The following is a 19728-nucleotide window of genomic DNA, read 5'->3' as shown; positions in this document are numbered from 1 at the left end:
CTCTTTTTGGACTGAAAGTGAATTAATGATCTGGAACTGTGTAGGGGTATCCAGAAACAATGCTGTAATAGCCAACTTAGCAGTTAGCAGCATGCTGAAAGAGGAGATGTGCCTGTTCAGGTACCACACTTTATATCTAGCTGACCACAGTGCTGAAACAACAATGGAACTTAAAAAAGCCCCAAAAGTATAAAAGACTATCAGATTTACCTGGCATTGTTTGGGTCCTTAACACAACTGATTTTTTTAAATAAAAGGGAAATGCTGTATTGAAATGACTTCATGTTTTCAAAAATAGTGTTATTTCATGAAGCTAATTTTAGTAAAATGTTTAAAATGAGAATTCCAACAAGTATATATTTTTTTCTTCATCTCTGTAAACCAGGAACAGGCAAAATGTGGCCTGGGGCCAGATGCAGCCCAGCAAAGCCTCAGATCTGGTTCACCACTGGCCACCAATGTTCCATGTCCCAGTGGGACTCTGGGGGGAGGCTACTCAAAATCCGTGCATCTCTATGCTGTGTGCCCAGTAGGAAAGGGCTCCTGGTGCTGTCCATACCCCCAGCACAATCCTCACAGCTCCTATTGGAGGCAAAGAGACACACAGGCTGGCCCCAACATCCAGGCATTTTGAGAGGTATAGCAGGGAGGGAGCCTGCCCAAGGGAGCTGCTTAGGGCCTGAGCCTACAACTTGCACTTCACCACCTCCCCACACTCAAACTCCCTGCCCCAGGTTACAACCCAAAACCACTGCACTCCCTCCTGCATTCCCGCCCTGGGTTAGAATCTTCTTTTACACGTAACCTCCCCTCCCTGAACCTGCATTCCCTCCTACACCTCAGCCCCTTACTTCACCTAAATTCCTTCCCAGACCCCACACCCTGTCCTGCATCCGTCTCCTCCCCAGTGCTCCCTTCTGCACCCAACCGCCATCCCAGACTCCGCATACTCCCCATAGAAAAGTGCATCCCTTGACCACTTACCAAATTCTTAGTGCCCCCTCATTAAAAATTATTGCCCATTCCTGCTGTAAACTTTTATAATTTGCTATGTTTTAATATTGTCTTATAGTTTTCTGATCATAAGCATTGATTTAGCTGTGCCAACACATAGCACTACTCCAACTTTCTCCCTTTTTGCTCGCTTCCATAAGGTTTATTGAGAAGCAACCAGGTTCATCCTATTTTTCTGTCTCATATTGGTTCAGTCTCTTTCAACATTTGCTGTTATGTCACTTGTGAGGACTATACTTGATTTGGTGATTCTGTCTCTTTTCTGTTTGGTTTTATGAGAAACAATCCCATTCCAGACGTATCCATTTTCCTGTCACAACCAAACCCTTACATTGCTTTAAAGTATGATAAGAAGAAGTTGTATACTGAATTTGGCCCTAGCTATTACTGCTTAGGAGGAGTTCTTGAACAAACAGACGAACATTCTAAAATACGTAATAGATGATGCTTACTTAGAATAAAATTAACCAGTCACAGTCTTTGATGATATGCAGACATTTTCAGAATGTTAGTGCCCTTTTACACACTCATTGCTTTGCAGCTGCTCATAGTATTTGTGCTTGTTTTATATCATTTTAAGGCTGAGAATTTGAGCATCTATCAAGAAAGGGGCATTTAAACCAGCCTCAGAAAATGTAAAAGGGAGTGGATGACTTAGGAAATTATTAATGAGATCAATAACTTTTTTTGTCATGTGTAAAAAAGGGTAGCAGTGTTAATCTGCATCTGTAAATACAAGTAGGAGTCTTGTGGCACCTTAAAGACTAAGGGTATGTCTACACTACAAAGTTAGTTCAAACTAACGGACGTTAGTTCGAACTAACTTTCATAGGCGCTACACTAGCGCTCCGCTAGTTCGAATTTAAATCGAACTAACGGAGCGCTTAGGTTGAACTAGGTAAACCTCATTCTACGAGGATTAAGCCTAGTTCGAACTAGCTAGTTCGAATTAAGGGGTGTGTAGCCCCTTAATTTGAACTAGTGGGAGGCTAGCCCTCCCCAGGTTTCCCTGGTGGCCGCTCTGGCCAACACCAGGGAAACTCGTCTGCCCCCCTCCTGGCCCCGGACCCGTTAAAGGGGCACGGGCTGGCTACGGTGCCCGTGCCAGGTGCAAACCTGCCAGCACCCAGCCAGCAGACCCTGCACCTGGCACGGATCGAGCCACTCACCCGATGCCCCCCAGCCCTCTCCCTCTTCCCGGGACCAGGCTGGCGGCTCCCAGGAGCTTGCCTGGGACCGCAAGAGGCGGGCACCCGCCTGCCCTCATCCACGATCTCCACACTAGGCACAGGAAAGTGGCCGGCTAGGGCAGGAGAGCTGCCAGCCTGGCCACCCAGGAGCAGGTGTGCAAGAGAATCAAGGGGGTCTACTGAGACCCCCGACCCTGAGCCCTGAGCTTACACTGGCCGTACTGGGTCAGACCAAAGGTCCATCTAGCCCAGTAGCCTGTCTGCCGACAGCGGCCAACCCTAGGGACCCTGGAGGGGATGGACCGAAGACAGTGACCAAGCCATTTCTCTCGTGCCATCCCTCTCTAGCCTTCCACAAACCTTGGGCAGGGACACCACTCCTACCCCCTGGCTAATACCACTCCATGGACCCAACCTCCATGACTTGATCTCACTTCCCTTTAAACTCTGTTCCAGTTCTAGCCTTCACAGCCTCCTGCAGCAAGAAGTTCCACAGGTTGACTCTTTGCTTTGTGAAGAAGAACTTTCTGTTACTAGTTTGAAGCCTGCTACCCATTCCTTTCCTTTGGTGTCCTCTAGTCCTTCTTTATGGGAACTAATGAAGAACTTTTCTGTATGCACAGTCTCCACCCAACTCCTGCTTTTAGAGACCTCTATCCTGTCCCCCCTCCGTCTCCTCTTTTCTAAGCTGAAAAGTCCCAGACTCTTTAGCCTCTCTTCATATGGGACCTGTTCCCAACCCCTGATCATTTTAGTTGCCCTCCCCTCTCCCAGCTTCTCTCTTCCCCTCTCCCACCTCCTTTTCCCAGTCTCCCCCAGTTTTGTTCAATAAAGACAGATTCCATTTTGGAAGACACGTTATCTTTATTTTGTACATCAAGAAGAGGGGCTAGGGAAGGGTAAGTGGAAGGAGGTGAGGGAGGAATGGGGCACGAGCCCCCGATGGGGAGGACTGGGCTGGCTCTGCTGGCTTCTGGGGGTGGAAGCTCTCCTGCAGCCCCCCAATTGCCTCCTCTCCCCAGATGGCAGCCTGTGGCAAGTGCAGCTGGGCTGATGGCCGAGTGCTGTGATGTGCCCAGTGTGGGCACTCAGGGCACTCCAAGCCAGGACTGCTTTGCAAGTGGGGCACCCCTGAGAACTGTCTGTCCGGGGTGGAGGTCGGGACCCTTTAAGCACAGCCCTCGGCTAGCCTGAGACAGCAGCTCCACGCTCTAAGTCCTCTTCTGATGCCCTGCTGGCACTGCTTCCGGCCATCCTTAAGCCCGCTTCAGGGTCCACTTAATGTGGACGCGCTAGTTCGAATTAGCAAAACGCTAATTCGAACTAGTTTTTAGTTCTAGATGCGTTAGTTTGAATTAGCTTAGTTCAAATTAACTAATTCGAACTAAGTTAGTTCAAATTAGCGCTGTGGTGTAGACATACCCTAACAGATTTATTTGGGCATACTTTGTTAGTCTTTAAGGTGCCACAAAACTCCTTATCTTTTTACATCTAGTTATGACTATCTAGTGGCTGTTTTGTAGCCACTATGAAATGAGTTTGTTGGTGTCTGTCCAATTCCTGATAGATATGTGTCCACATCTCTGAAAGCATGACCCTAATTAACATATTTTTTAAATAAACCTTGACAATAAATCCAAAGACTGGTTGGATTCTTACTACTGTGTTGGTAATGCCATAATTTTGAGCCTGGGAGCAGCCCCTGTCTGTGGGGAGTCTAAGCTCTTCCTAGACAGAGGCTGCTCTGCATCCTCAGACCCCCACAGACAGGGTATTCCTCCCCACCTCATGCTGCTGACTGATAGAGAGGAAGTAGCATGGCTTGGTAGGGGGCTCCCTGAGGAGTGGGGCTGGGAGCACAGTGGCTGCTCACCCAGCCTCTGGAGACTTGAACAGTTGTGTAACGGCTAAAATGTAATGCCATTACAGACTATTCAATTACATGTTATCTAACATCCCTAATCATGAGCAGAGGGATCTTTTCACTGAGGTAGTCTATTCCATTATGGATATAGGGAGGTGTACTTTTTTAATCCTTACTTGTCTGTTGGTAATGCCCTAGATCTGAGCTATGTCCAGACTATGTGGACTTATGAATCAGACATAGGCTCCCAAACAGCTAAACATTATAAGCCCTGCCATGCCTCACTGGCCAATGGCTTTCACTATTGCTACTACTGCTGAACCTCTCTAGTCCATCACACTTGGGTCTGGCAATAGCTGTGGTCTGGAACATCTGTGGTGCAGCATGATTTTAGTTAGCTGGATGGCCACAAATCATGGACGTGGCTGAGTTTCCCCGCAGTCCCATAAAGTTTGTTTACAGCCACCAGTTCTGGCACTCAAAGTTCTGTCCTGTTATTTAGCTCTAATTTATCCCTAAATGTCTTCTAAGAGCCCATCAAGCAGGGGAAGTGTTGGTGATGCTGCTACACAATATTGACCTCCTGCCATTCAGCAAAGTCTCTGGTTCAGCACAGTCAGGTCCAGAGGATGTGGGACTAGCAAGGTTCAACCTGTACCTACAGGAGCTGGTCAGAAAATAATCCTGGTTACAGACAGGGTAGCAGGCAGCCACCTCTGGGCAGGTGCTGGAGGAACAGGGCTTTGCTGGAAAGCTGCAGTTTGGGACCTCTGAAAAAGAGCCGCGGAGTTTACATTCCTCCTGCTGCCTTCCCTCTGAGCGCGCCAGGCGAGGAGTGCTGGAGCCTGGGGTTTAGGGTCAAGCACAGGGGCGGTGCACAGCGTTCGCCACGCTCTCGGGGGAGCTGGATCTGGGCACAAGGGCCCGGCCCGCGTGGGGCAGGAAAGGAGGCGCCGAGGCGCAGGAGACAGACGGAGGGACTCGCTGGATGCTCGGCCCGGCCCCCTGTGACAGACACGCCGAGGGGCTGGGCGGCAGGGGGCGTGGCCGGCGGCTGCCCCGCCGCGATGCCGAAGTGTATGTGGGACCGGGCGCAGGGGAGGCTTTTTCAAAACTCCGCGCGGAGCCGCAGCGCCAAGGCTGGAGCGGAGGCTCCCGGAGCTCACCCGTCAGCAGGGCGCGGGGGCCGGGCAGCCCGAGCCCGCTCCCCGGGGAGGGGTGCGCGAGAGGAGGCGATGGCGGCGGGGCCTGCAGTGGCCTGCCTGCTCCGCGAAGGGCTTGGCGAGTGAAGCTGGGGCAGGCGCTGGACGGGACCCTGCGCGGCGCTGGAGGGGCCAGATGCGCTGAGCTGCGCCCGAGCAGCCTCTGGCCGCGTGTAGCGCCCTATCGCCCGGCCCTGGACGTGCGACGCGACACGGGAGACCATGATTCTGACACGTAAGCTCTGTCCCCTGCCCCCGCCGCGGTGCCCGCCTGCGAGACCCGCTCGGGCGCTGCCTGCCCGGCTGGCCGCTCTGCTGCCGAGTCCTCTGGGGCAGCCTGACCTAGCGCCACGGGACCAGATCCTGAACCTCTCTTACTACCCGGGGGGCTTTAACAGTCCGAGCCCGGAGCTATGCGGGGTGCCCCGGGTTTAAGTTGCGATCGGCACAGCCAGTGTGTTGTGTGCTGTTGTTTAATGCTGCTGGGTAGGGTGCAAATGACTTTCGTCCGGGCAGCGGGACTGGCTTGTTCTGGGGTTGAGGAGAGGGAGGGAAGGTTCTGTTAAAACACCCGGACATTTCCCTTCTGCTACAACAGCCTGATCTGACTTGAGAAGATCATCGAGAGGCGAATGGGTTCCCTGTGTGTGTGATTAGATCTGTGTGTCTTGCGCCTGTTGTTATGCTGGAGGCAGGGGCGTCTAACACAGTTGAAAGGGTGGGGAGGCTTGTCAGCGCAGACCTTTATCTTGGCACGTACACTAACTATGCACGATTCCCTGCTGTCTCCACTTCTCTTCCTCTCCCCCCCCCCCCTTGCGTTTGGTATGCTTTTTCTCTTAATGATCTAAGATCTTGTGCATCCTTTCTGGCTTGCTTGGGATTAAAAATCAAGTTTCAGTAAATGCCCTGTTACTGTTGTTGGTTTTCATCGACCCAGGATAGGTTCCCACTTTTCCTCAGTTATCTACTAAGTTAGAAAGCTTGTTTGTTTGTTTTTTAATAGCCACTAGCAATATTTTCGAATCTCTTTTTTTTAACTGAGAAGAGTGTTGCTAAAACCCAAAATATGTTCAGGTCCTGGAAAGTCTCAACTAGCAGTTGGCTTAGTATGGGAATTTGGCTGTAAATGTTAACTTCTGTGGCTGGTGACATACCAGGGAAATAGCCAAGTGTGCAAAATGTAGGTTACTAAACTAATGAAAAATCTGGGGCTGGTTTGGACTAGCAAGACTGAGGGGCTTTTCTTGAAACATGCTTTTTATTAGTGCTTAGAATATGTAACTTACAACTCTGACATTTTCACTTGGAATTGAAATTCATAACTCATAAAGGAGCTTGTAATTGAGCTGTGCCTGAGGTTTTTAAAGAGCACTACAGTTGAAATAGTTAAACTAGTCTTTTTTTTTTTTAGAAAAAAAAAGAGAAGGAAGCGTATAGTTTCTTTTGAAGTCTCAATAATTAGTCTGATGGCTTCAAGGAGCCAGATGACTCCCTCCTGTGCTGTGGTGCCCAAGCTCATGATGTCATGACTGGAGCCTTTGATCTCTTTCAAGGAACAACGCCCCCCTGCAAGTAATAAACAACCCCCTGTATTTCTTGCACAAATAGAAAACAAATTCTTTTTGTTGTCAGGTTACATTTCAGTACTACCAGCCTCTTTCTTGCAAATAGCAACCATTCACCAAAGACCCACTTTTACCGTAATTGTAAAGCTGCTGAACAATGTGTTTCCATTAAGCTAATGAACACTGTACTACATGTTAAAGTGCATTTGCAGTTAATGTGACAAATATCTCTTAATTCTATTCTTTTAAAGACAATAACAAGTTTTACAGTACCACCTACACTTATGGCACTACATAAATAATTATTAATATGCCAGAAGGTTTTGATTTCCACCTCATATGGCAATAATTCTTACAATGTGTGGGTTCATGGTTTGAGGGAATGCAACTTTATCTTAGCCATCAATAACAGATGGATTTTTGACATGAGTAAGTGTGACCTATTTGAATTCTCTGGCCTGATCAAGAAATTCCCAGCAGCGAAGCAGTGAGATACGAAGTGTCCGGTTACATTTTTAATGCTGTTTTGTGGAGAACTAGAGGGAAGATAATAGCCAAACAGATTGCAGAACAGCCTCTGAATGTAAATCTATCAGCAGCTCCAAGTTTGACTAATTCAGCATCCATCTGGCCAGCAGACTATTGCTGGTCCATAGCGTAAATAATTGGTATTAGGTTCCTCTATTAATTCAACCAGTTTGGTTTGCCATGTTGCCTTTCAGGTTGCAGCAGATGGTAGCAGTATCTTTTAGGTCACTTGACCTGAGTTTCCAATAAAAGAAAAAAACCTCAATGACAGATGAAAGTACTGAGGAGTGTGATAGCTGGCTGTTTAGCAGATGGGCCCAAAGGTTATTTCAAGACTATTCTCAGTCATTGCTTAAGGTTAAGATTAATTTAGATTCAGTTTAGATTCTGAAATGCATTATATCATGCAAAGAGTATGTGTCTATTGTTTTATCAGTGTTCCTGCACTGATAGTTTATGATTAGTCAAAAAAACTTGAGATCAGCTACATTCAGTAATCTCTAGGAATCCCCAGACCTTTATGACATGTAATAAAACAAGTTCTCTTTGCTCATTCTTCACCAATGGAATGTCTGAAAAATGCAGATATGGATTGGTTTATGCCCATAGAGAGTTCTTTTTGAGTGATACCAGCTGTCACTAAAATAATTTTCTCAGGCGTAGTTAAAAATATAGAAGGTAATTTTTTTTTGTTTAGATCGTAAATCTCAGTGACATACCCAGCAGTTTTAGAATGTACAGGAAGATGTTTGAACAGTACATTGCATTGCAACAGAGCACCAGGTCTGAGAGTGGATATGTTCTGTTCTCAGGCCTGGGACCTTAAAGCCAGCAGCAATTGAGTGCTTCTCTTCTGATAAACAGCACTATTGCTGCCCCTACTGGGCAAGGGAATAATACTGATGCTGACTATAGAAATCTGAAAGTACTTCCTTGAATGCCATGCATACTGGCCCTCTTGAAAAAGGAAAATTTTGTGTTAACCCCCATGCCTCTGCATCATAACCTGTAATGCTAATAACCTGCATATATAATCAGTTTTGATGCCCTCAAAGGGCTTTCTAGATTGCTGATCTCCAGTTGTACTTTGAGTTATGAACAAAGAGGTTGGGGAAGCGTGATCGTAGTTTTTTTTTACTCTGCCTTTTCACTCTGTAAGTAGTTCTTAACTTTTGTATTTATGTGTTTTGTAAATATTTAAAAGTGGAGTTTGTGTGATACACATTTTTCCTGCCCAAGGAAACATATGATATAATGTGTTTCTTGGGAACCAACCCAAGTCAGTTGGAGTTTTGCTATTGACTTCATTGAGAACAGGATGGGGCCCGTGGTCTGTAAAAAGCAGATGGAGGAAAAGAGCTCCTGTGTTGAACAGGATGGGTCTAGTATTGTAAACAAGAGTTTCTCATGCTTAACTATCTTTCCTAGCAACAGGAAGAAGGAAATGAGGCTATGCAAAAGGATCCTGACAGGCTCCAGACAATACTAGCCCCACCCTAACATTCACGCTGTATGACCAGAAAACTTTATAGAAATAAAAATAACTTCAGATGTTTCCCCTTCCTCCATGTGCATATTGCAGAAATTTAACCAAATGAAATGATCTCCCTTTCACAAAGAGTGCTGATTTGGTGTCCAAAGCCTTCACAGTGGCAAAGGGATAATAATATATCCATAAATGATAGAAGCATCTTGATTGGGCATTACAGTGGATTTTCTCTACAGACTGCTCCTTACAACTGTCACTGACAGGCTAAATTCTCCTTCATTTTTTGTTAATCCTGACCGCTTTTTTAACTCTCAAGACATTTGACAAAATCAGCAGAGTATTTCTGAATTAGACTTATTAAAATCATAGTTGAGATGAACTGCAGAACTTTGTAAGCTCTGGATCCAAGAAGGAACCATGAATGTCAAACCAACTAGTCTGAATAATGTTAGCAATTCCAGGCCTATTTCTGATTTATTCATTTAGCAGGCTAAGGTAGGCTGTAAATAATTCTGTGTGGTTCAGCATGTCAAGATGGTCTTGTTTATTTTTTTCTCCAAGGCTGATGAACATAGAAGAATTTGAAGTCTGTTGCTTTTCCAACAGAGACTGACTAAATTCATGGAGTGGGTTATGCTATTAAGGCCAAAAATCTGACCACAACTTTTAACTTGTTCTTTCACCCTCCAGTGAATACCATGTCTCCAGTGAAATTGCTTCCGAGTCTGGGATAAGTTGTGATGATATATCTTTAGTCTTTTGCTGTTTGAGGAAAATGACAACTTGTGTTTCACCACTGGTGATATGCACGAACGGGACATAGGACTTGAGCTTTAAAGTCTTGTTTTTTTCCTGGTTCTGTTCACTGTGAGCCTCATCTTGACCCATCTTACTTTGCAAATAGCCCCAGTGAAATCAATGGGACTACTTGAGAAATAAAGTACCACTTGACACAAGCATAAGAATAGTTGCATCAGATCCTATATGAGGTGGGTGACATGGGATTATGTCATTTCATCCCAAAATGACATTCCCATACTAACCCACTTGGCCAATGAGGAGATTATCAAAATTGCCAAAGGAATTTAGGTGGGCTACTTCCATTGGGTTTTGTGAGATTTGTTCATATAGGGTATGTCTAGACTGCATCCCTCTGTCGTCAGAGGGATGCAGAGTAGGCAGGTCGACATTGCAAATGAAGCGGGGATTTAAATATCCCGCGCTTAATTTGCATAAAAAGGCTGCCATTTTTGCCGACTCAGCACTTTGTCGGCAAAAAGGCAGTCTAGAGGGGGATCTGTTGAGAAAGAAAGCCTTTTTCGACAGATCCTGTAAACCTTCTTGCAGTAGGCATAAGGGATCTGTCATAAAGGCTTTCTTTCTCAGCAGATGCCCCTCTAGACTGCCTCTTTTTGCCGACAAAGTGCTGAGTCAGCAAAAATGGCAGCCTTTTAATGCAAATTAAGCGCGGGATATTTAAATCTCCTCTTCATTTGCAATGTTGACCTGCCTAATCTGCATCCCTCTGCCGACAGAGGGATGCAGTCTAGACATACCCATAAATAGCTATTGGTACTTGAAAATCTTACTCCAAATCCTCTTCCATGCATACAGTTGAAGACCACACACAGAGAGAAGATCCTCCCCCATAGTTTATCCTCCCCCATAGATCTAGTCCATGGCAACTACTGCAGCTTCAGGGCTATAAAACCCCACAAATGTATGTCCGTGCTATGTGAGGAAACAGCCAATGTCACAGCAGTAGCTGACTCCACCCCAAGCTCCCCATATACACTGAAAAACAAAGAGCCCAGGTAACGCAGACAGGTAGAACCGAACCTGGGGGCTTCATGTATGAGCCTCTACTGCTTGAACTAAAAGCCGACTGCTCTCAGCTAAGGCTGTAGAGCTCACTCGTTGTCTCTTTTTTGCTATAAGTAATATGGGCCACTGCCTGGGACAGTGCACCATATCCAAGTAGATGTGTAGGTTACACCTGCATGGAATGAAGTCCTCTTCTGCAGGCTTGCCAAAGTCTCGCTGTCTCCTTGCAACGTCTCCACTGAATTTAGGCCCTTCTGTGGCCTTTACTTGTTATGAGTAATATTAAGCAAGCTATTTTTCAAGTGGACTTTGATATTTGGTTTTATTGAACCCATTATTATACCTCTCTCCATAATATATCTGAAGTTTCTATTATTTCCTAAATACTTGCTCCAAGAAAAGCTAACTTTTCACTTTTAATATGCTAGGCAGTGTTATGGAAGTGACCGTATTTCAGTCTTGCAGTGGCTTTTGTGAACAAGGCTGTCTTCCAGGATTTACACCTGAGTTTCATCCAGGTCTAAAGGCTTTTTTTTCTCTATAATAAAAATCTGTACTTTTATCTTCAACTTTAGAGCTTGTTTTTAGTCTTCAGATTAAACAGTGGAGTCCACGCTTAATATCCGTTAAGGAAAAATGGAAGTGGTTACTCCAAACTCTAATTTAGAATATTAAATATTGAGATGTGTATAATTATGGTCCTGGATTTCACAGTATGTGCCATATTCGGAGTCAATCAGCCTCCCTGTCTTGTGGAACCACCAAGCAAAAAGAGTTACCATCCAAATACGCTTTTCTTTTAGGGAGTGGTCACTAAACTGAGAGCCCAAAGTGCTCTCATCATTGGAGTGCTGCAAATCCATGGATATCAATGCAGATACTCATGGCTCATTTTTGTGGATATGGATGTAAATATATATTTTGTATCCAGGCAGGGTTCTAGTCATAATCTCTTCCATTAACAAGCGTACACATTCCTGGATTCTACAAAGCCATTACTACTGAATATTTCAGTCAGAAATGGGAGTAGAGCCCAGGTCCCTAACATGACAGAACCAAGTCTTAGCCATTCAGCCGTGCTGCTTTTCAGAATGCATATAGCAAAAATGTGTGTTTGGCTGGCCTATGCAAAACATTGTTTTAACTGCTAGTCCACAAACATCTTCTAGATGGAGAAATAGTTGAGAAAGTCACCAGCAAAATGTGTGTCATTTTCCCCTCCAGGGACTAGTACTCATTGAGACTACAGGAGCTTCAGGGGGTAGCCGAGTTACAGGCAGTCCCCGGGTTACGTACAAGATAGTAGGTTTGTTCTTAAGTTGAATCTGTATGTAAGTCGGAACTGGCGTCCAGATTCCCGCTGCTGAAACTGACCGCCAGATCTGACTTACATACAGATTCAACTTAAGAACCCCAGGGTCCCCAAGTCAGCTGCTGCTGAAACTGATCGCAGCTGATTCCAGGAAGCCCGGGGCAGAGCAACTCTGCCTTGGGCTTCCTGTAGTCAGCGCTGGTCAGTTTCAGCAGAAGCTGACTTGGGGACACCTGGGGCAGAGCAGCTGGGGTGCTGCTGGGTTGCTCCAGTAGCGCCACTCCTCGGTGCTACTGGACCAACCCAGCAGCACCCCATCTGCTCTGCCCCAAGCGTCCTGATTCAGCCGCTGCTGAAACTGACCAGCAGCGGCTGAATCAGGACCTGGGGCAGAGCAGCTGGGGTGCTGCCGGGTTAGTCCAGTAGTGCCCAGAGCGGCGCTGCAGGACCAATCGGCAGCGCCCCAGCTGCTCTGCCCCAGGGTCCAAAACAAAAGCCTGGTCTGCTGGGGGGGCACACTAGCTGCGCCCCCCCCCCCAGCAGACCAGGGACACGGGGAGCAGAGCCGCAGCGGCAGCGGGGTGCCGCGCCTCTGAGGCTTTGCTCTGGCAAAGTCTCAGAGGCGCGGGACCCCGCCATGGCTGCCACTTCAGTCCCGGTGCCTGTGGTCTGCTGGGGACGGTCCCCAGCAGACCACAGGCACCGGGACTGAAGCGGCAGCAGCGGCGGTTCCCCGCGCTTCTGAGGCTTTGCCAGAGCAAAGCCTCAGAGGACCGTCCCCAGCAGTCCCCAGTCCCCAGCAGACAACAGGTACCGGGACTGAAGCGGCAGCCGCGGCGGGTTCCCGCGCTTCTGAGGCTTTGCTCTGGCAAAGCCTCAGAAGCGCGGGAACCCGCCCGGTGCCCCTGGTCTGCTGGAGACGGTCTCCAGCAGACCAGGGGCACCGGAGCAGCTTACGAACGGGGCTTTCTCGCCCCAGAGCTCGCAGGTAGCAATCCGCCACCTCGACCTCCGGGGCGAGAAAGCCCCGTTCGTAAGTGCGGATCCGACATAAGTCGGATCCGCGTAAGTCGGGGACTGCCTGTAGTCTGTTACAGAAAAAAACAGCAAGCAAATGGTCTGGTAGAGCATCTTTCTCTCCCCCCACCTGCCCCTTCTCCTGTTTATTTTGAGTTTTCTTATCACCTAGTCATAACTCCGGTCATCTGAAGAAGTGGGCTGTGCCCACAAAAGCTCATGATATCATCTACATGTTTTGTTAGTCTATAAAGTGCTACCAGATCATTTGCTTGCTGTTTTTGATTGAGACTACAATGTAACCAAACTGGAAGAGATCTGTGCTATAGATCTGAAGTCCTGCCTTCAAGTTCTGCTTACTATATATATTTTGGGGGAGAGGGGAGTAGTATATGACACATAGTTAAAGACTGTCTTAAATCATGAAAAGTATTTATTTATATTGTGGTGGCTTCTACAGGCCCAGTTTGGGGTTCCGCTGTACTAGGCCCCGTACACTCCTAAAACAGTCCCTTCCCTCCATTCCCAAGGCTGAAGACAGGTATAGTGAAACCTAGGCTACGTCTACACTGCACAGTTATTTCGGAATAAGCTATTCCAGAATAGTTATTCCGAAATAGTTTATTTCGAAATAGCATGTCTATACTGCAAGGAAGCCTCAAAATTAGTCTGAGGCAGGCTTCCCTAATGTAGATGTGCTATCTCGATTTAGAGCCCCAGGAGGAATAACTTAGAATGGCGCTGGTGAGGGGCTATTTTGAAATAGCAGCAATGGAGCATCTACACACACCTTATTTCAAAATAGCTATTTCGGAATAGGCATTATTCTTTGTAGAATGAAGTTTACAGAAGTTGGAATAAGCCGTCTGTTACTTTGAAATTATTTCAAAATAACAGAATTGCTCTGTAGACACTCGCATAGTTATTTTGGAATAATAGCCATTATTCTGAAATAACTTTGTTGTGTAGAAACACCTTCTAGAGATCAGATGCTTCCACTCTTATTCAGTATTTTTCAGTTGAAATCAGCGCAGGTATTCCTTTCCGCAATCTCTAAATTTGAAGTCTTGAGCCCTGAACCAAGCATTTAGAGTTGAGTTTCTATGGCTGTTGGATTCATTCAGTCTTGCTTTCACTCTCAAAGTCTGAGTTTGCTTGCTGACCTTTTGCTTGCAGCACAAATTCTTGGTTTGCTCTTTCCCAGTACTATGCAACTTTATGGATCTTATACGTTGTTGGTATGTGTGATGGGGGCAGGGTGTGACTGTTATTGCTGTCTTTTGGGGCAGTTTTGTTTGATGTTCATCTTTCAGAGTAGGTCCAGATGCCATAATAGGCAGGCACTTTTGTGGGAATGGAGAATAGGGATGAAGTTTTCTACTCCTTACATCCATTTGGTTTTTTCCACTTCTACTTCAAGGTCCTTTGGAGCAGGATTGGATTTTTTCTCACTTTGGAACCTGACAGCCTGGCTCCTTTGGCCAAGCAGAAGAGGTGACTGCTTTCACTCTTACCAATGCTTTGCATGCCATCATCCTATATGTATCACTCACTCAGTAATCAGGCCAGATAAAAATTGAAGTGTCCAATTTTTTCTCTGTGCATAAGCTTTCATGGGCTGGAGCCCACTTTGTCAGATGCATGAAGTGGAAATTACAGTTTGGCCCTAGCCCATGAAAGCTTATGACCAAATAGCAAAATGCAGGACAATGTAGCACTTTAAAGACTAACAAGATGGTTTATTAGATGATGAGCTTTCGTGGGCCAGACCCACTTCGGGTCTGGCCCACGAAAGCTCATCATCTAATAAACCATCTTGTTAGTCTTTAAAGTGCTACATTGTCCTGCATTTTGCTTCAACTACCCCAGACTAACACGGCTACATTTCTATCACTATGACCAAATACATTTGTTAGTCTTTGAGGAGCTGCAGGATTTATCATTTTTGCTGACACAGACTAACCTGCCTACTTCTTTGAAAATTTTGTCTGTACTTTTTCTCACAGGGATGCTCATTGGATGGTTTGTGTTCCCTCATCTTAAGCACTTTCTTAAAATCTCAGGGAGGAGGAATCTCTTCAGTACATGAACACAATAATTCATTGTAAAGAAAACATACAAATTATAATGGCCTGTTCTAAACAAACTCATTAAATCAGGTGTGTGGGTTTGTTTTTTACAAAGTTAGGGTGTACATCAGATTATTACATTTTAACTTGTTTTCATGATTTCTTTGTGTGGAGGAAGGCATGTAATATGGCCAGCATGCACTAAACATATAAGATCATTGATTTTCCTGGCATACAACTATTCTTTGTGGTGAGTTAGGTTATGTGCACAGGTTCTCAGGGAGAATGAAATGGGCTCTTCTGAATATTTCACTGCTAATAAATCTGTTTTGAATTACGGATTAGGCAGAGGAGACATATTCATGCTTTGCAGGCTTTTGTGCATAATCTTTATAAAGAGAAACAGTATGTACAGGTGAGTGGTCTGTTTCCTTCAGTGATTAGAGCCAAAATATTAGTAGTAGTAATATTCCCTCCTCTTTCCAACCTATATAAAGTAAACCAACAACAATTAAGTTTGCCCCCATTGACAGATTTGAAGGTAAAATGATGGTTTTTGACAATGCCAGGTTATTTTTTTAATCCAGATTTGGGTAAAGAGCATAAACCCCCAAGAGGCTGATTTTGTCCTCAGTCACTTGCAGAGTCTTTGGGGACAGAGATGGAGTGTAAGAAGATTTCTTATCTTTATCCCCTTGCACCTCTGAATAGAAGGATTGCTCTAGGCTAGCACTTGATCCAGAGCCCTCTGAAGCAAATGGAAGGACAGATATTAAATGAATCTTAAATGAAACTTGAACATTTTGTATCAAAATCAACTTATTTTTCTTTGCTAACCCTTAAAAGAGAGAGGAAACTGACTTATGCTCAGAATTCTCTTTTCCACAGTCCTTGGTATACAAAATTATTTCAAAAAAATTTTCAATCAGATTTTGATGTATGAGATCAATATTATATTTCATTGGTTATTTGCTATAATCAATAGACAATAAAGGCTATTATATTATTTATTTTGGTATATTTTATAGGAAAAATTAAAGTAAGCTAATAAACAGTTTATTGGAGCTAATACACAAAGCTAAATGGAACTAATAAATGGGGTAATGAACTTGGGAACTAATGTTAAAATTCTTCTGACGTCATTATGAAGGTAAGTAAACTTTAAAGTACAGCTGGTCCCCGACTTATGAACGAGTTACGTACCAAACACTAGGTAGTAACTCGATCTGTTCATAAGTCGGATTACATTCACTTATGTATGGTCACGCTGTTCGTAAGTGCAGATTTCGTTCATAACTCTGGTTTCGGCTGTATAGGAGGTTGGTCGTAAATACGAACGGTCGTAAGTCGATACATTCATAATTCGGGCACTGGCTGTACTGGCTATAGAGATGTGCTGCTCACTCTGACTCTAAGTAGTGAGGGCTAGTATCTTTATAAAAAGTTCTGTTAAAAATTGTACTCGGGCTTTCAGAGAAGACATTAATATAGGATCCAAAAAATCTGGTTCCTTTAATTGTACTTTCTTCTCCCTCTATTACCATCATGAATTCCACACGTTTTCTGTTGCTTTTCCAAATGCGGTGTGGTTTTACACATAACATCAACAGCATGGTTAAATCCTTGCTACAGGATTCCAAACAGCTCCATAACTTGAAAATCCCCTCCAGTGCTTGACACAAAGCCAGTCAGTAACACAGGGAGAGTGTTTTTCAGTTGTCATCAGCTCATCAAGAAATATTTGAGTGGTTCCCCACCCTCCTTCCTCCTTCTAGGGCTTTTATTATTAGAAAGCAGCATGTTTGTTTGAAAACCCAGGCATTGCTAATCTGGGGAAGAGAAAGGAGGTGGTGCCACACATCTTCACTCTCAAAGACCTTACACACTGTTTTTTCCCAAAGTGTTTGGCAAGAAATGTAGTGAAAATCAAAGAAATCTGTACAGGCATCTTTATTAGTTTGACTTGACTATTGACACACACAGAGTAAAATAGGGATTGACATACACTCCAGTTGAATGTGGATCAAAACAGAATGAAGCAAAGTGAAATTCGAGGGTGTATTATAATACTTATTTTGCAAACTTTTGTGTATGTTTTTGAAGATGCAGAAAGACAGTATTTAACTTTTCTTCTGACCTGGCAAATTGAACACAAGGGCCAATTTATCCAGTGTTCATGACATTAACAGAGGTGAATGTCTCATGATGTTTAAAAAAAATATCGGAAGGGCACACCTGTAATGAAAGGGATACTCTGTATAATTGTTTAACGCTAATGTCCTATCATTACTTTAAGAATGAATTAAAATGATTAAAACCAACCTTTGAGGAAGATCCTTTGTCAGCCTTTTCAGAATTATCTATTTGCTTGTTGTTTGTGAGTTGAAATTTTTAACATTTCGACATTTATATTTAGTTAATTATGATTAAAATACATATTTTTTTCATTATATACATTCTGGGGAGAGAGGGTTGTTTTTTGGTTTTTAAAAAAATACTGATTTTTGCCAAACGATACTGTTTTGGAAGGTATGCAGCACTGAGCTAATGGGTTCATACAAAGGAGTTCTCAAAATTACAAAACTGTTTTATCTGAGGTTGTGAAAGTGATTTTGTGGGGCTCATGATCTTGGCCTGAGAGAAACCATCTGTAGCATTAGAATGGTCCAATCAAACCTGATGTAGGATCCACAATGTAACTTCATAATATTTGGCAGGAATATAATTCAAATGCACTGAAAAGTGTTTGCTTCTCAAACTTCACTGAGATTGCTTTGTTGCATCCTATGAGAGATGGGCATATGGAACATCTTCTGCCAAGGTTTGAACTACAGGCAGTCCCCGGGTTACATGGATCCGACTTCCTCCCAACAGACCAGGGAGACGCGGAGCGGCTTTTCTCAGCAGACACCTCAACTTGAGAATAAAGGACTGAGGGAAGTGAGGTGTGGGAGAATAAAACTGAGCTCTGGAGAAATGTTTGGCTAGAGTTTCCCCTACAATATGTACCAGTTCCGACTTACATACAAATTGAACTTAAGAACAAACCTACAGTCCCTATCTTGTACGTAACCCGGGGACTGCCTGTACTGCAAATCCTCTGCAAGGAAATGGTTCAGAACTTCTTGAATAGTTCAAATGCTGTATAAATCAAGGTCTTTAGAGAATTCTGTGAATTGAAATAATCGTGATATCAGTTCTAGTACATGATATTATTGGCAGTCGTGGTGGAGGAATCAGTTTTGGTTAATGTACATCCTTGCATATGTCTCTCGTGGTGGCTAGCCAATGAAGGTTATTTTGTTTTCTATTTTACAAAAATATTTTGGCAGGAAAATGTATTTTAAGTAAAACTATTATTCTGCTCACAGATTAGGAAAGAGTAAGTGTTTTGTTGTTGTTTTGTTTTTTCCCCGTGGCTGTCCTGAGTATCTGTGTGTTATGGTTGTGATCTTCAACATCAAATCCAAACCTTTGGTGAGATCTGCTGATAATAAACAGCGGTGATTCTGTTCAACTTCATAGTGCCTCTGTAAAACCAGCCACCTTGATGCAGCCAAAAGGCTTGATAAGCAGAGTTTCAGTGATTTTTAGAGGAGCCAATGTGACCATAAGGGCGTCTTGAGTTCAAGCCAAGGGAAACCATCTGCTTGGCACAATTGCTTGTGTTCTATTTGGTGCTTAAATGGAGCTGATTTATGTCTTTCTGCAGGTGTAGGAGGTTTGCAACTTGTTGCACAGGGCTGCAAACGTACTAGTCTGTAAACCTTTGTCAGAAGTTCATGGATTCATGGGAATTATAAAAACTCTCAAACCGTTTGAGAGATTTGGATAGATCAAAACATTTGTTTCTTTCCTGTGTTCAGAACAGACAGTAACTGTTAGTTTTCTTGTTAAAAAAATAAATTAACAACTCCTGCATTGGGATATAAAGTTTTGATTTTTATAACCCAGTACCAGCAACACTAAGTCGGTAGACCTCTCGTTCAATTTTGAAGTTACAGTGTAAAATGAGATGAGAATTAAGGGATTTTGCCTGGATGGCATAATATTGCAAACTCACATCTTCAGGAATTAAGACATTGCAGAGTTAAATAAAATGGAGTTGTTAAGAATTCCTGTTTGTACTTGTTGTTTTGTAGGATTGGGTCATTTTAAAACCCCAGGAAATGTGTAAATGTGGCCTAATTATTCCCAGTCCCACACAAAAGGAACTCCTAACCTTCATTTTAAACATATACTGTCTGCTTTGTGAAGTAGACTAACAAATAAAGCGTTTCCAATAAAATTTCCTGTTTCCTCCTTAACACATTTGCCTGCTGTTTGCTTACAGAAAGTCCAAGAATAAAGACTTCATTGTGTTTCCTTTGCATTTTTAGTTTCTAAAATAATTTCTTGCATATTGGGAAATGTAAAAAATGTTTCTCACACCAAAACTTTCCATTGCTTCAAGAGAATTATCACAAGGCAGATGTTTGAAGGGTCATGTGTAAGTTCACATATTTCTTGCCGTATGAAAATACTGGCTTGTAGTCTAAAATAATGGGCATTTGAATCTATTAGTAGCAGCCTACTTTTTACTTTAAAAAGGAAATGGCACATCCTTGCAAGATGGGCAGTGTAGGAGCTCCACTTGTTTCTCAAATTGTAA

General features: G+C 44.0%; 1 protein-coding gene across 8 annotated transcripts in view; it reads left to right on the top strand.

Annotated features, from left to right (window-relative positions):
* DLC1 (DLC1 Rho GTPase activating protein) overlaps positions 1 to 19728 on the top strand; it is a 385314-nt gene that overhangs the window by 324272 nt on the left and 41314 nt on the right. Inside the window, exons 1-2 of one of the 8 annotated variants that reach the window (XM_075930379.2) lie at positions 5101 to 5505; positions 14429 to 14502. The exons of 6 other annotated variants lie outside the window; for them this stretch is intronic. Coding sequence is in view for 1 of the 2 variants with exons in the window: in XM_006113508.4 (XP_006113570.1) it covers positions 5493 to 5505 (13 nt within the window). In the remaining variant the exon portion in view is untranslated. Of the gene's footprint in view, positions 1 to 5100; positions 5506 to 14428; positions 14503 to 19728 lie in introns of those variants that run through there. One more of the 8 variants, XM_006113508.4, reaches the window with a different exon arrangement.

This window comes from Pelodiscus sinensis, chromosome 4 (assembly GCF_052426305.1).
Source record: "Pelodiscus sinensis isolate ZL-2025 chromosome 4, ASM5242630v1, whole genome shotgun sequence".
Classification (NCBI taxonomy): Eukaryota; Metazoa; Chordata; order Testudines; family Trionychidae; genus Pelodiscus; species Pelodiscus sinensis.
The sequence above is the reverse complement of the archived record's forward strand: the minus strand, read 5'-3'. Positions and strand labels throughout refer to the sequence as shown.